The 15,901-nt window shown below is 47.3% G+C and overlaps 1 protein-coding gene across 1 annotated transcript in view; it reads left to right on the forward strand.

The window, feature by feature from the left end:
- CA6 (carbonic anhydrase 6) overlaps positions 1-15,901 on the forward strand; it is a 37,891-nt gene that overhangs the window by 19,031 nt on the left and 2,959 nt on the right. The window contains exons 5-7 of the mRNA XM_082273142.1: positions 7,488-7,554; positions 12,803-12,960; positions 15,640-15,763. Of these exons, the coding sequence (XP_082129268.1) occupies positions 7,488-7,554; positions 12,803-12,960; positions 15,640-15,763 (349 nt within the window). The remainder of the gene's footprint in view (positions 1-7,487; positions 7,555-12,802; positions 12,961-15,639; positions 15,764-15,901) is intronic.

The following is a 15,901-nucleotide window of genomic DNA, read 5'->3' on the forward strand; positions in this document are numbered from 1 at the left end:
GGACAAGTCCATTCTGGGGACCCAGAACACTTATGAGAAGATTCTAAAAGGGCAAACTGTTTCAACAACTCCTGTATTTGAAATGAGCGAGATCTTTTAAGTCTGGTACCATGTTTGATAAAGACCCCTCTAATAACACATTTTAGGGCTTCCTATTGGGTGGGTAAGGGGGTTTCATCTTGTGGATGGTCAAAGATAAAATGGGCTCGGTAATCTCAGTAGAGCATAAGGTATCTTGGAGTAGGGAGTCATTTAACTTCCACATCCACTCTTGCTTAACAGTGGATGTAACCTCTTGATTTAGACTGGGCAAACGTACTGTGATGCCAAGTAGGGAAATAAAGTCAGGTGCATAAATATTGGGACTTCAACACAATTCTAATCTTTTTGGCTCCATACACCACCACAATGGATTTCAAATGAAACAAACAATATGTGCTTTAACTGCAGACTTTCAGCTTTAATTTGAGGGTATTTACATCCAAATCTGGTGAAAGTTGTAGGAATTACAAAAGTTTGTATATGTGCCTCACACTTTTTAAGGGACCAAAAGTAATGGGACAATTGGCTGCTCAGCTGTTCTATGGCCAGGTGTGTGTTATTCCCTCATTATCCCATTTACAAGCACCAGATAAAAGGTCCAGAGTTAATTTCAAGTGTGCTATTTGCATTTGAAATCTGTTGCTGTCAACTCTCAAAATGAGATCCAAAGAGCTGTCACTATCAGTGAAGCAAGCCATCATTAGGCTGAAAAAACAAAACAAACTCATCAGAGAGATAGCAAAAACATTAGGTGTGGCCAAATCAACTGTTTGGAACAACCTTAAAAAGAAAGAACGCACCGGTGAGCTCAGCAGCACCAAAAACCCGGAAGACCATGGAAAACAACTGTGGTGGTTGACCGAAGAATTCTTTCTCTGGTGAAGAAAACACCATTCACAACAGTTGGCCAGATTGAGAACACTCTCCATGAGGTAGGTCAAAGTCAACAATCAAGAGAAGACTTCCCCAGAGTGAATACAGAGGGTTCACCACAAGATGTAAACCATTGGTGAGCCTCAAAAACAGGAAGGCAAGATTAGAGTTTGCCAAACAACATCTAAAAAAGCCTTCACAGTTCTGGAACAACATCCTATGGACAGATGAGACCAAGATAAACTTGTACCAGATTGATGGGAAGAGAAGAGTATGGAGAAGGAAAGGAACTGCTGTCAACTCTCAAAATGAGATCCAAAGAGCTGTCACTATCAGTGAAGCAAGCCATCATTAGGCTGAAAAAACAAAACAAACTCATCAGAGAGATAGCAAAAACATTAGGTGTGGCCAAATCAACTGTTTTGAACAACCTTAAAAAGAAAGAACGCACCGGTGAGCTCAGCAGCACCAAAAACCCGGAAGACCATGGAAAACAACTGTGGTGGTTGACCGAAGAATTCTTTCTCTGGTGAAGAAAACACCCTTCACAACAGTTGGCCAGATTGAGAACACTCTCCATGAGGTAGGTCAAAGTCAACAATCAAGAGAAGACTTCCCCAGAGTGAATACAGAGGGTTCACCACAAGATGTAAACCATTGGTGAGCCTCAAAAACAGGAAGGCAAGATTAGAGTTTGCCAAACAACATCTAAAAAAGCCTTCACAGTTCTGGAACAACATCCTATGGACAGATGAGACCAAGATAAACTTGTACCAGATTGATGGGAAGAGAAGAGTATGGAGAAGGAAAGGAACTGCTCATGATCCAAAGCATACCAGCTCATCACTGAAGCATGGTGGTGGTAGTGTCATGACGTGGGCATGTATGGCTGCCAATGGAACTGGTTCTCTTATATTTATTGATGATGTGACTGCTGACAAAAACAGCAGGATGAATTCTGAAGTGTTTCGGGCAATATTATCTGCTCATATTCAGCCAAATGCTTCAGAACTCATTGGATGGAGCTTCACAGTGCAGATGGACAATGACCCAAAGCATACTGATAAGCAACCAAAGAGTTTTTTAAGGGAAAGAAGTGAAATGTTATGCAATGCCAAGTCAATCACCTGACCTGAATCCGATTGAGCATGCATTTCACTTGCTGTAGACAAAACTGAAGGGAAAATGCCCCAAGAACAAGCAGGAACTGAAAACAGTTGCAGTAGAGACCTGGCAGAGCATCACCAGGGATGAAACCCAGCGTCTGGTGATGTCTATGCGTTCCAGACTTCAGGCTGTAATTGACCGCAAAAGATTTACAACCAAGTATTAAAAAGTGAAAGTTTGATTTATGATTGGTAATCTGTCCCATTACTTTTGGTCCCTTAAAAAGTGGGAGGCACATATACAAACTGTTGTAATTCCTACACCGTTCACCTGATTTGGAAGTAAATACCCTCAAATTAAAGCTGAAAGTTTGCAGTTAAAGCACATCTTGTTTGTTTCATTTCAAATCCATTGTGGTGGTGTATAGAGCCAAAAAGATTAGAATTGTGTAGATGTCCCAATACTTATGGACCTGGCTGTATTTGTTGCATAGTACAGGTATGTGGTCAGTATGGAAATTAGTCTCCTGGAGAATGAGTATTCCTATCTGGATTTATGAAATCCATAGAGGACTTGCAATCTCTTGGAGGGTTCATTGAGACCTCTGGCATTGAAGGGACACATGTGAAGAGACGTCATTGTGAGATTATCCCGGAAGCAGTATGTCACAGTGCCTGGGTCCTGTAAAGAAAAAAAAAGGGGGGAGGGAGGTGAAAAAAGAAGAATGAGAGGGAGTGGTATAGAAACAGATATCCCTTGCTTTAGAGGTATAGAGGTAAAGAGAGGTAAAAAAGAGGGGGAGAGAACTCCCAACGTAGCACTTAATCAAGAGAAGGATAAATATAGCCTACAGAGATCTATCTAGGTCAGTATTAGGGAGCTAGACAGAATCCTTGTCATCTAAGGTCGGGGGAAGTAAGCTAGCACATGTACGGGTGAGCAGCAGGTGTCGCATGGTAACATAATGTGAATATTCAAATAATACCGATAGAACTGTGTATTGGTTGTAGACATAAACACGCAAAACACTTTAAAGTCAGTATAGAAGGTGACTAACAACAACCCATTATAATAAAGTGCTAAAACAAAGGGCTAAAAAAGGGGGGAGCCATGTGAAAGACCCATTCAGGAAAGCTACATGTGTAGGAAAGTCACAGGTGGCAATCCAGGGTATCTAACAGCAGGCAGGAATAAAATTTTCCAGGCGGAAAACTATTTCAAATAAAATGAAATCCAGGGTGTAGGGGGCAAGAAGGTGGCTACCACTGAGGGGTCGTAAAATGGTGGGAAGAGGAAGTGGGTTATGTCCAGGTCTTCCACATGAACCACATTGCCCCTATGTGAGAATTACATTCAAGATCAATATGCAACTGGACTGTCAAGGGCCAGGGATAGGGAGGGGGATAGAGGGGAAACTGGACAAGGGGAGACAACAATTTAAAGGGGAAAAAATGGGGTGGGGGGGGGAGAGAGACAAGTAGGGATAACAGTAGACAACTCCATATAGATATATGATCAAGGCAAGGAGGAGAACCATACCCTTCAGTAAGCTGAAACAGCCAGGTGAAGGTATCTTGGTACCCTAAGGCGTATGCCAAAACAATCTCAGGTCCTGTTATCCAAACTCACTGGAGAGGGGACCGTTGGAAGACGGTTGAGGTCTGTTTCTAGAGGATGGCGTCTCCTTTGGGGTAGAGGTCTGGGAGTAGGTGGTAAGTCGACCATCAACCAGTCCGGGATATACAAAGGTGGCACATCCAGAAAGGCGAACAAGTCTGGTAACTGTTCTGGGTCACGGAGAGAAAAACTGTCACCATTTAGATGAATGAAAAAGCTGAAAGGGTAGCCCCAAACATACGATCCACCACACTCACGGACCTTCTCCAGCAGGGGCCGTATTTGGCGTCGCATAAAGAGGGTCCGTTGGGACAAGTCGGGGAGAACGTGCACAGTAGCCCCATTGAACTGGATAGGACCTCTATTCCAGGCCCTGCGCATGATCTCTTCTTTGAGGTTATAAAAATGCACATGGCAAAGAACATCCCTGGGTTGAGAGCGTTCCCCTTGTTAACCCTGTGGACTCTGTCCAGCTCAATAGGGGATTAGGCAGGCTTACCCATTAAATAATTGAAAATCTCCATGACGGTGGCTCCTAAATCAGCAGTCCCTATCGCTTCAGGGATACCGCGGAGTTTGATATTGTTTCTCCTGTGGCGGTTTTTGAGGTTGTCGCGTTGGAGGCTAATACGGGAGAATTTATGTTGGCAGCGGGAGCGTGTTTCTTCTAAGGATGCAATGTGTTGCAGGACAGATCCCTGCTCTGAGGACAAGGTGGCAACCTTAGATTCCAGGACAAATACAGATTGTTTCACTTTGTGTATGTCACCACAGAGAGATTTTTTCAGACCATAGCTTTTGTGAGATGGAGGCAGCTGCAGGAGCAAGTGAATGCTGGCTTTCTGGTGCAGGGCTGGGAGAACGATCCTCCCTGAACACCGCAGGGATCTCAGAGAAGGTGGAAGGAGGAAGTGAAGAGGGCAGCTGAGACTCAGAAACAAGCAGTAGTCTTACCGTGCAGTCGGCATTGGAGGAAGTAGGAGCAGAGCTGTCCCTCGTGGAGTCTGTAGGCGCCATGTTCCCCCGGGATGACGATCTCATACGGGGAGCAACGGGCATCAGGAAGCGCTGAATAGTGGCAGATTTTGATCCTCAGGTCACCCTACATAGAGTGCCATGCTTGGGCATTCGAGTTTTGTGGGGTAATGATGCCACAGAGCCACGGATAGCAGCGGCAGCCTCTGAGCTCAGGAACCCTGCATCTTCATGCCGCCATGTCCAGCCATGCCCCCCCCCTTAAAGGCATTTTTTAGAGCAGCTTTGAGGGGTATTAAAATGTAGCACTGCCCCCTAGAGGACTGCTGAGAATTGCACATTCTTGATTCCCCTGGGTTACCCGTAGCAACAGTCTGTGGAAACGTATCACTTTAAACGCTTGGCTTAGACAATGAACAGTCCAGGGGATTTGGTTTTTGTGTTTTATTTGGAACTGGGATAGGAGAAGAGATGAGTGGGATACTCCAACTATAAACTATGCACAAATCTTGAGGACAACTAGCTGTAGTGTGTGCAGCAAGGCCGCTGCTTCACCTTGCCACTGAAGTGAAGATAAAGAATATGATCCTGATTTAGTTTCTCTCCAGGGTCCTAACTTGGCACCCCCTTTCTCACTTGCTGTGCGTGCTAGCCCCTGTCCATTGACTCTCCACTAGAGTGGTCCCATTCCTGGGCAGACCCCTGGCAAGCTTCCTGGTACTCACGGATCCTGTTTTTCCCAAGATTGCTCAGCCTTCAGCTCCACTTGTCAGCATACACTGGACCTCCTGGCTCAGCACCACACTTCTGAATCACTAGGCCGACCGCCTGTGACCACCTTCCATACAGACAGGAGGAGAGACAGCCATCACCCTCCTCCTGGGACCTGGCTTTCCGCCCAAAGACACCCTGTCACATGTGCTTTTATAACATATCCCAGGATGCACCACTGTTGTGCCAACCCACTGGGATAGTTATAAAAGCCTATGTGTCACTGGCTGGGTTTCCTCCACTGTCCAACAGGCTCCCCTATTGGATACAGTGGGGACACTCCCTCAGCCCAGATGAATCACACATGGACACATGCAACAGGCCTAACTACTGATCAGAACTGTAAAAAAGAAGGATGGCGCACTGCAGTGTATATGTAAATAATTCTACATGGATGGAAATTACTTGCAAGCGGGTATTGAAATATATCATAAAAGTTTTAATGATAACAAACATAAAGTTAAAATAACAGCCAAACCAATCCTGGAGTCTCCGGTGTCTCCCTGGGGTGCTGTAGGAATCCCATGCTGTGGATGATAGAATGATCCAGACCCAAAGGATGGTAACGAGAGGGGGGAGATGGCGTGGAAACCCCGGGATGCAAGAGGACATCACCGCGGCTGGAGAGGACCAATTAGGTACTGTGTGCGGCCGCTACACAGACCTAGAATCGGATCTACCGCGGTTGCCGGAGCAGTCGCACAGATGACGTCACCGGAAGTGACGAACGGAGCTCCAGTGGAACGATTGGCCGGATGTGGAAGGTGACCTGCACGCATCTGGTTGCCGAAACTACACGATTTGTCAAAGTGCATGCGCGCGAAACATGTAGTTGCGTGAAACCAGAAGCGTGCGGGTCACCTTCCACATCCAGCCAAGCGTTCCACTGGAGCTCTGTTCGTCACTTCCGGTGACGTCATCTGTGCGACAGTTCCGGCAACCGCGGTAGATCTGATTCTAGGTCTGTGTAGCGGCCGCACACAGTACCTAATTGGTCCTCTCCAGCCGCGGTGACGTCCTCTTGCATCCCGAGGTTTCCACGCCATCTCCCCCCTCTCGTTACCATCCTTTGGGTCTGGATCATTCTATCATCCACAGCATGGGATTCCTACAGCACCCCAGAGAGACACCAGAGACTCCAGGATCGGTTTGGCTGTTATTTTAACTTTATGTTTGTTATCATTAAAACTTTTATGATATATTCCAATAGCCGCTTGCAAGTAATTTCCATCCATGTAGAATTATTTACATATACACCACAGTGCGCCATCCCTCTTTTTTACAGTTCTGACAGTTTGCATATCATCCCGTGTTAGGGATTTGGCAGCCTGGGTGTAACAGCTACTATTTCTACTGGCATCACCACAGCCATTTGGCTTTATGGCCCCTCAGGAACCTATCTAAAGGATTAGCGCCTGGACCATTTTTTTGCTCTAACTACTGATCACCATCCCCTGATAAGCAGATGGAGCAGACTATGGTTTACCTGCTGCTCCCCTGTTAAGCAGGCAGAGCAAACTTGACCTCCCTAACTAGCACCTATCTATTAGGGTGCTACAAAAAAAATAATGCCCCAAAACTGCGTTCAGAGAGGAGTTTTCACTCATAAACATGCATAAAAATGCAACACTAGAGGCATTTTTTCTGCCAAGTTCTGGTGGGAAAAAATTCAGCATATTTTCATACGGCCATAAGCAGGAGGTCTTAAGCCCCATACACACAATGAGATCATCGGACGAATGATCGACCGTTTTTTTTTTTGCATGCATGCGTGCTAGTCTCATATTGAAATTAAAAGAGGTTACTAACAAAAATTTTCGTACGACAGAAAAAAAATTTGGAAGTAATGTAATGTGTTTCAGACGACAACTGTACTGATTAAATGAAAATCGCACAATCTGGTATAGCATGAGAAAAATTTTCCTGCTTGTCCCATCTGATTATTTTGCATGAATTGTGTGTACTATCAATATTAGATTATCGTAGAAACGCTTAGAAAATTGTGTTTTTCATTTGATTTTCTGATCCTACGTGCAGGGCATTAGAGTGTTGTATTTTTTTTAAACTTTTACAGATCAGCATTTATTTCTTTTCATTTCTAGGATGGCCACCTTGAAAACACATACTATAGTGACGTAATTTCCAGACTTGCTACAATTCGCTTTGCAGGTACAGTACTAATTTGCTTTTGTGCAGTTGCCCTTATTTGAAGGATAAGTGTACATTTCCTTTTTGCCTCCTTCCTGCTTCAAATGCCTACTTACTGCTGTTCCACTTTAACATCATAACATGCCCACTAAGAATTTCATTTTTGATTTTCTTGAAGAAAAATGACAGCTCCAAAGCAAATAGAATTATTTTCCCAAGGGTTTTTGCAATGTTTATATCAGATTCTTATTTGCTTCTACTCTGTAGCTAAGGAGATAAATCATGTCAGTACTCTTTTTTTGGCAAACAATGGCAAATGGAAAGTGTTGCCTTTGCTATAATCACATGATCATTTTTAACATTGTAAAGAAAATCATCCCACCTCCAGCATCTCTTTACTCAGGACTGATTTAAAGTGTATGTTACCCCAACATTTTTATTCCTGATATGTCTGTGTTACTATGTTTTAACATGTACTGGTACCTCTTCAGGGCCGGGGCTACCTACAGGCAAGGTAGGCGCCAGCCTAGAGCGCTTATCAGTCGGGAGCGCCCAACCTGCCACTGTGAGGGGGCCCGTCCGCCCGTCTGTTTCTTTGTTCATTCTGCCACTGAGAGGGGCCCGTTCCGCCACTGTTCAACGCAGAGGGGAGGCTGAGCAGTGCCACTGCAGACCGCCCCACCTATCCTCTCTCCCCGTAGCTGCAGAGAGAGAAGCTGGAGAAGTTAGGGGGGGGGGGGGCAGAAACCAAAGCAGAAAGTCAGCTGACCAGCTGATCCCCAATACAGTGAAGGGGGATGAGCTCTGAGATCTGCTAGGAGACCCCATGTCAGAAGAGGCATCCTTTGAGGCAAGTGTGAAGAGGCACAGACAGAGGCTGAGAAGGAATCGACCGACAAACTAATCCCCCCTTACTACTACAGCTGCCACTGAGCCCACCCCCTCACCACCACTGCTGCCACTAATCCCAACCCCCTCACAACCACTGCTGCCACTGATCCCAACCCCCTCACCACCACTGCTGCCACTGATCCCAACCCCCTCACCACCACTGCTGCCACTGATCCCAACCCCCTCCCCACCACCACTGCCACTGATCCCACCCCCCCTCACCACCACCACTGCCACTGATAACAACCCCTCACCACCACCGAAGCCACTGATCCCACCCCCCTCACCGCCATCACTATCACTGATCCCAACCCTCTCACCACCACCGCTGCCACTGATCCCAATCCCCTCACTACCACGCTTCCACTGCTCCAACCACCCCTCACCACCACCTCTGCCACTGTTCCCAACCCCCTCATCACCACTACTGCCATTGATCCTACCCCCCTTCACCACCACAGCTGCCACTTATCCCACACCCCCTCACCACCACCGCTGCCACTTATCCTACCCTGCTCACCAGCACTGTTGTCACTGATCCCAACACCCTCACTACCACCGCTGTTACTGATCCCAACACCCTGACTACAACCACTGCCACTGATCCCACCCCCCTCACCACCACCGCTGCCGCTGATTCCACCCCCCTCACCACCACCGCTGCCACTGATCCCACCACCACTGCCACTGATCCCTCCCCCCTTACCATCACCGCTGCCATTGATCCCACCCCTATCACCATCACCGCTGCCACTGATCCCACCCCCATCACCACCACCGCTGCCACTGATCTTTCCCCCCTCACCACCACCGCTGCCACTGAACTAATCCTCCCCATCACCACTGCCACTGATCCCTCCCTCACCACCACCCCTGCCCAGCTCACTCCTCTTGGCCCTTCTTCCTAGCGGGGGGGGGGGAAGGGGGGCAAAATTAGGTTTCGCCTAGGGCAATGATGGAGAACCTTGGCAACCCAGATGTTTTGGAACTGCATTTCCCATGCAGTGTAGTTGAGCATCATGGGAAATGTAGTTCCAAAACATCTGGGGTGCCAAGGTTCACCATCACTGGCCTAGAGTGTCAACAATCCTTGCACAAGCCCTGTACCTCTTTACTACATATCCTGTTCTCCTTGCATTGCTTACTTGTGTGAGATACCTGGTGATCCTGAAAAACCTGCTTAGCCACTTACCCACTGGGCACTTAAACCCCCTTCCTAACCAGACCAATTTTTAGCTTTCAGTACTCTCACATTTTGAATAACAATTACTCAGTCATGCAACACTGTCCCCATATGAAATTTTCATCCTTTTTTTCACACAAACAGAGCTTTCTTTTGGTGGTATTTAATCATAATTGGGTTTTTTATTTTTTGTGCTATAAATGATGAAAAAATACCGAAAATTTTGTAAAAAAATGCATTTTTCTTTGTTTTGGTTTTAAATTTTGCAAATTTAGTCATTTTTCTTCATAAATTTTGACTAAAATTTATACTTCTACATATCTTTAGTAAAAATAACCCAAATAAGTATACATGTTTTGGTCTTTGTGAAGGTTATTGAGTCTACAAGCTAAGGTGCCAATCATTGAAATTGATCACACCTAAAGTACTGACGGCCTATCTCATTTCTTGAGACCCTCACCCTAACAAGTCAGGACAGTACACATACCCCCCAAATGACCCCTTTTTGGAAAGTAGACATTCCAAGGTATTTAGTAAGAGGCATGGTGAGTTTTTTGAAGTTGTAATTTTTTTCCACAATTCTTTGCAAAATTAAGATTTAAAAAAAATATATATATATTTTTCACAAAATGGTCATATTATGAAGTTATTTCTTACACACTGTACGGGCATACTTGCAACTACACCCCAAAATACATTCTGCTACTCCTCCTGAGTATGGCGATACCACATGTGTGACACTTTTCTACAGCCTGACCACATACAGAGGCCCAACATCCAAGGAGCACAGTCAGGCGTTCTAGAAGCAAAAATTACACATATAATTTCCTAATGACCTATCACACTTTTGAAAGTCCTGAAGCACCAGGACAATGGAATTACCCACAAAATGACTCCATTTTGGAAAGAAAACACCCCAACACATGATCTAGGAGGCATAATGAGTCTTTTGAACATGTCCTTTTTTTCCCACAAGTTTTTGAAAAATGTGGAAAGAAAACCAAAACGCATTTTTTTTTTACACAAAGTTGTCCATTTAAAAGACATTTCTAACACATAGCATGTACATAGCAAAAATGACAACCCAAAATACATTCTGCTACTCCTCCTGAGTATGGCGATACCACATATGTGACACTTTTCCACAGCCTGGCCACATACAGAGGCCCAACAAGCAGGGAGCACCGTCATTTCCTGATTTCCCATTACAATTTTGTCAGACACTGTAGGGCACTGATAAGCATTGTAGTGGCACTGATGTGGCATGTGGCGTGGATGTGGCCCGGATGAGCACTGACGTGGCATGGATGTGGCACTGATGAGCACTGACGTGGAATAGATGTGGCACTGATGAGCACTGATGTGGCATGGATGCGGCACTGATGAGCACTGACGTGGCATGGATGAGCACTGATGTGGCATTGATGTGGCACGGATGACTACTGACGTGGCATGGTTGAGCACTGAAGTGGCATGGGTGTGGCACGGATGAGCACTGACGTGGCATGGATGAGCACTGACGTGGCATTGATGTGGCACGGATGTGGCACTGACGTGGCATGGATGTGGCACGGATGAGCACTGATGTGGAATTGATGGGGCATGGATGTGCACTGATGTGGCATGGATGAGCACTGACGTGGCATTGATGTGGCACGGATGACCACTGACGTGGCACGGATGAGCACTGAAGTGGCATGGATGTGGCACGGATGAGCACTGAGGTGGCATGGATGTGGCACGGATGAGCACTGACGTGGCGTGGATGAGCATGGATGTGGCATGGATGAGCACTGAGGTGGCATGGGCGGGCACAGATGTGGGATGGATGAGCATGGATGTAGCATGGATGAGCACTGAGACAGCATGGGCAGGCACAGATGTCGCACAGATGAGGCATGGATGAGCATGGATGAGGCATGGATGAGCACGGGTGTGGCACGGATGAGCATGGATGAGCACTGAGGTGGTATGGGTGGGCACGGATCTGACATGGATGATGCATGGATCAGGCACGGATGATGCATGGATGGGGCAAGGCTGAGGCACTGATGGGGCACAATGAGGCACTGATGGGGCACAATGAGGCACTGATGGGGCACAATGAGGCACCGATGGGGCACAATGAGGCACTGATGGGGCACAGTTGAGGCAGAGGAGGCGTGCAGCTGCAGTTTCTCTCCTCTCGCACGCTGTATCGATTGCTATGTACAGCGTCCGAGGAGAGGAGAGAAATGAACCGGACATGCACCGGTTTGTTGTGAAGTAATCGCTCCGTCATTGGACGGAGCGATCACGTGGTAAAGGACCGCTCTCATTGGCCCTTTACCATGATCCGTGATGCATCGGGTCCCCGGGACCCGGCGAGCACGGACACTCCCCAGGGGGAGCGCGATTCTGGGAGGACGTCCATGTATGCCCTCCCAGAACTAGACAACCACTTTGCGGCCGTGTTTTTACAATGGCCCAGTGTTCCGTGAAAAAAACCTACCATGAAAATTTCATACCCTCGTCACTTTCCGGTCAGCGAACACCTGAGGAGCTTACTAGTGCGCATGCTCAGAGGGTATGGAATGTATGGAATGTGTGTTATAACATTACACCGCATCAGCTGTTGCGGCGGGTACATTAAAACATCTCCGCTGCAACAACAATCATCTCCGCTCCTACCCCTGTCACTTCCCTGATGTCGGCTACTAAATGTAAAAGCGGATCACGGAGCCGAGATCTCCGTGATTTAGATTTCATACACCCGCCGTCGCTTTTAAATTTATTAGCCAAGATCAGGGAAGTGACAGTGGTAGGAACGGGGATGATTCATGTTGCAGCCGAGCTCTTACCGCTGCGTCGGTGTAAAGTTACAAACACTACCGTTATAATTTCATACCCTCCGAGCATGCGCACTAGTCTGCTCCTCAGCTGTTCCATTTGGTTTCTAACAGGAAGTGACGTGGGTATGCTTTTCTCACGGGGTAGGCTTTTCTCGCGTTACACCGGTCGGAAAGTGGTTAAAGCAGGTCAAATGCAGGTCATAAAGAGATCATTTGCAGGTCACATTCACCTGTTAGGGCTTTTTTTCACACATAGGGCAGTGACTGGCATTTTGTCAGTGGACTTGATTGGGCAGTATGAACAGGCCCTTCCTGAATTTTAAATGATACAGTGGTTTTGATATAGTTTTTCTCTTGTGTTCAGGCCAAGAGACCAAAGTAAAAACTCTTGATCCCCTGGCAATGCTTCCTGAAAACTTGGACCACTTCTATCGTTACCAGGGTTCTCTGACGACTCCTCCCTGTACAGAGAATGTGCTATGGACCGTGTTTGACTCAAAGGTGCTCCTGTCTGAAAACCAGGTAAAATTCCCACACTAACATTAATTAATGATCACAGAAAGGGGCCAGAATTTGTCTGTGCCCATTTAGGGCAAACTGGCAGGTTCTCTTGAAAGAACAACTCCTTACCTGCTGGTAGTTCTCTCCTGCCACTCCATTGCTCCATCAAAGACCTCTGTAAATATCTAATGCCCCCAAGTATGGGGTAGCACGTGATTTATATGGCAGAAGCTCAAGGTATTTACAAGGTTGGGACTACAACTGAGGAATGGAGTGGCAGAGGAGCACTTAGCCCTAAGCATACATTCCCTTTGCAAGCCAAATATTTCCACAAACAAACCCCCCCCCCCCCAGTACACACCTCTCCCTGCTGAAATTCCCCCTCCCAGCACAAATCCTTCCCCCCATCCTCTCTCTAAACTCAAAGCCTCCCTATTCCCAAATGTTCCCTGCTAGCACAACTATCCCTCCCCAAAAAAGCACCGTTAGCACACATTCTCACCCCTCAAATTTCCCCTAAAAGCACAAATTCTCTCCTCTCCAAATCCCCCCTCTAAACACAAATCTCCCCCTCCCCAAATGTCCCCTCCTAGCATAACCCCCCCCTCTCCTAGCACAAATACCCATCAATCATCCCTACTAGCACAAATCCTCTCCCCCAAATCCCCCCACCCAAAAAAAATTCTCCTTCTTGCACAAATCCCCCCTTCTAGCACAAATACTCCCCCCCCTCCATCCCCCAGGACAAACTCCGAAATCACCCTAGCACATCCCATCAAATTCCCCCTCCTAGCACAAATCCTCCCCCAAAATTTCCCCCTCTAGCACAAATACCACCAATCACACCTACTAGCATAAATTTCCTCCCCATCCCCATTTCTAACAGCCCCAAAATTTCCCATCCTAGCACAAATTCCCCCCATCACCTCTTCTAACACAACCCCCCCCCCCAAATCCCCCTCCTAGCACAAATCCTCTCCCCCTGTCCCCCCTGCAGAAATCCTCTTTCCCTTATTCCCACAGCACAACCCCCCCCCTTCTAGCACAAATCCTCTCCCCCCTACCATCCCCACAGCACAAATCTCCCCTCCTGGCATAAATCCTCTTACCTCCATTCCCACAGCAAAAATCCCCCCTCCTGGCACAAATCCTCTTCACCCCCCATCCCCACAGCACAAATCCCCCCCCCCATCCCCACAGCACAAATCCTCTTCCCTCCAACCCCACAGAAAAAATCCCCCCTCCTGGCATGAATCCTCTCCCCCCATCCCTACAGCACAAATACCCCCCTCCCCTAGCAAAAATCCTCTTCCCCATCTCCCCAGGGCATATCCCCCTCTCCTGGCACAAATCCTTTCCCCCCATCCCTACAGCACAAATCCCCTCCCTCCTAGCACAAATCCTCTTCCCCCATCTAACCAGGACATACCCCCCCCCCTCCTGGCACAATCCTTTTTCCCCCAACCCTACAGCACAAATCCCCCCTCCTGGCACAAATCCTCTCCCCCCTATCCCCCCAGCACAACCCCCCCCAAATCCCCCCTAGAACCCCCCCCCCCCCCCCAAAACTTCCCCTCCTAGAACAAATCTTACCCCTGTCATTCCCTTCCCCAATCAAAATTTTCCCCCTAGCAAAAATACCCCATATCCCAGTAATATCTTCAAAGACAATCCCCCAAATCCCCCCTCCTGGCACAAATCCTCTTCCCCCCTTTCCCCTCAGCACAAATCACCCCTCCTAGCACTTCCCCCAATTACCCTGCTAGAAAAAATCTTATCCTGTCACCTCTCAAATTCCCCATCCCAGCACAACCCCCCTCCCCCTCCCATATCGATCCCAGCTAGAAGTAATTTCCTCAGGCATGCAGACCTCAGATACAGCATGGCACATCACTCTGTGATTCTCCTATTCTGAGGCTCATCCTCATCTTGATATGTCAGAGCAGAGGAGAAGCCCAGGAGAAGCTGATTTCTACAGCTTTTCACAGACAGCAGGCGGGGGAGATGCTGAAGGGGAACAAGATTGCGGCTCAGGGATGCCACTGGATGTCAGATTGGGACTATACAGAGTTCCATTACCTGCCCCCTACCCACCATTGTTTCCTGGGAGGAGACGCGGTAACAAAATCTGTGTAGTCCTGATCTGACATCCAGTGGCATCCCTGAGCTGCGATCTTGTTCCCCTTCAGCATCTCTCCCACCTGCTGTCCATGCAAAGCTTTAGAAATCGGCTTTTCCTAGGCTCCTCTCCTCCGCTCTGACATTTCAAGATGAGGCAGAGCCAAAAGAGAAGTCCCGATCTGATGAGTGCTACAGTGACAGGAGTGTGAAGCTGGGGAGGAGAGAGAGAGAGAGCACATCCTGCTCTCTCCTGCCAGCTAATAGGTGCAGAAACACTCCTGGCAGTGCCCCCCCTTCCTCCCATGCTACAGACGCCTAGGGCAGCCTTCCCTCCTGCCCACCCCTTGTACCGGCCCTGGTCATTGGAGAAAAGCTGTTCTTACATTGATTGGCCGTGGAGACGTGCCTCTTACATTGGGGGTCAGTGGGAAAGTCCTAGATGTAGCTGATTTTCATGCTCATTATTAGAGTTTTCCCAAAGAAAGGCTGAAACCAGTTATACAATATGTATACGGTATATCATGCAAATATATGACACTATTTCTTGTATAGGTAATCTAAGTACAATATATTCTGCAGATTAAGCTGCTGGAAAACACTCTGTTGGATTGGCACAATAAAACCTTGCGCAATGATTATCGCCATGCTCAGCCTCTCAATGACCGTGTTGTACAGGCATCCTTTCGTGTAAAAATGCCAAAAGGTGAGTACAGCCTTAGTAAATAAAGTACTGGAGTGTAATGTTTCTGGAAGACTATAAGACAGTACAGGGTATTGTGGATGGAATGGATGCATCATATTTTATAAATTAGGTAATGGAATCGGCTCAGTTAGTCAGTGG

Source organism: Pelophylax lessonae, assembly GCF_965119305.1.
Source record: "Pelophylax lessonae genome assembly, chromosome: 12".
NCBI classification, from domain to species: domain Eukaryota; kingdom Metazoa; phylum Chordata; class Amphibia; order Anura; family Ranidae; genus Pelophylax; species Pelophylax lessonae.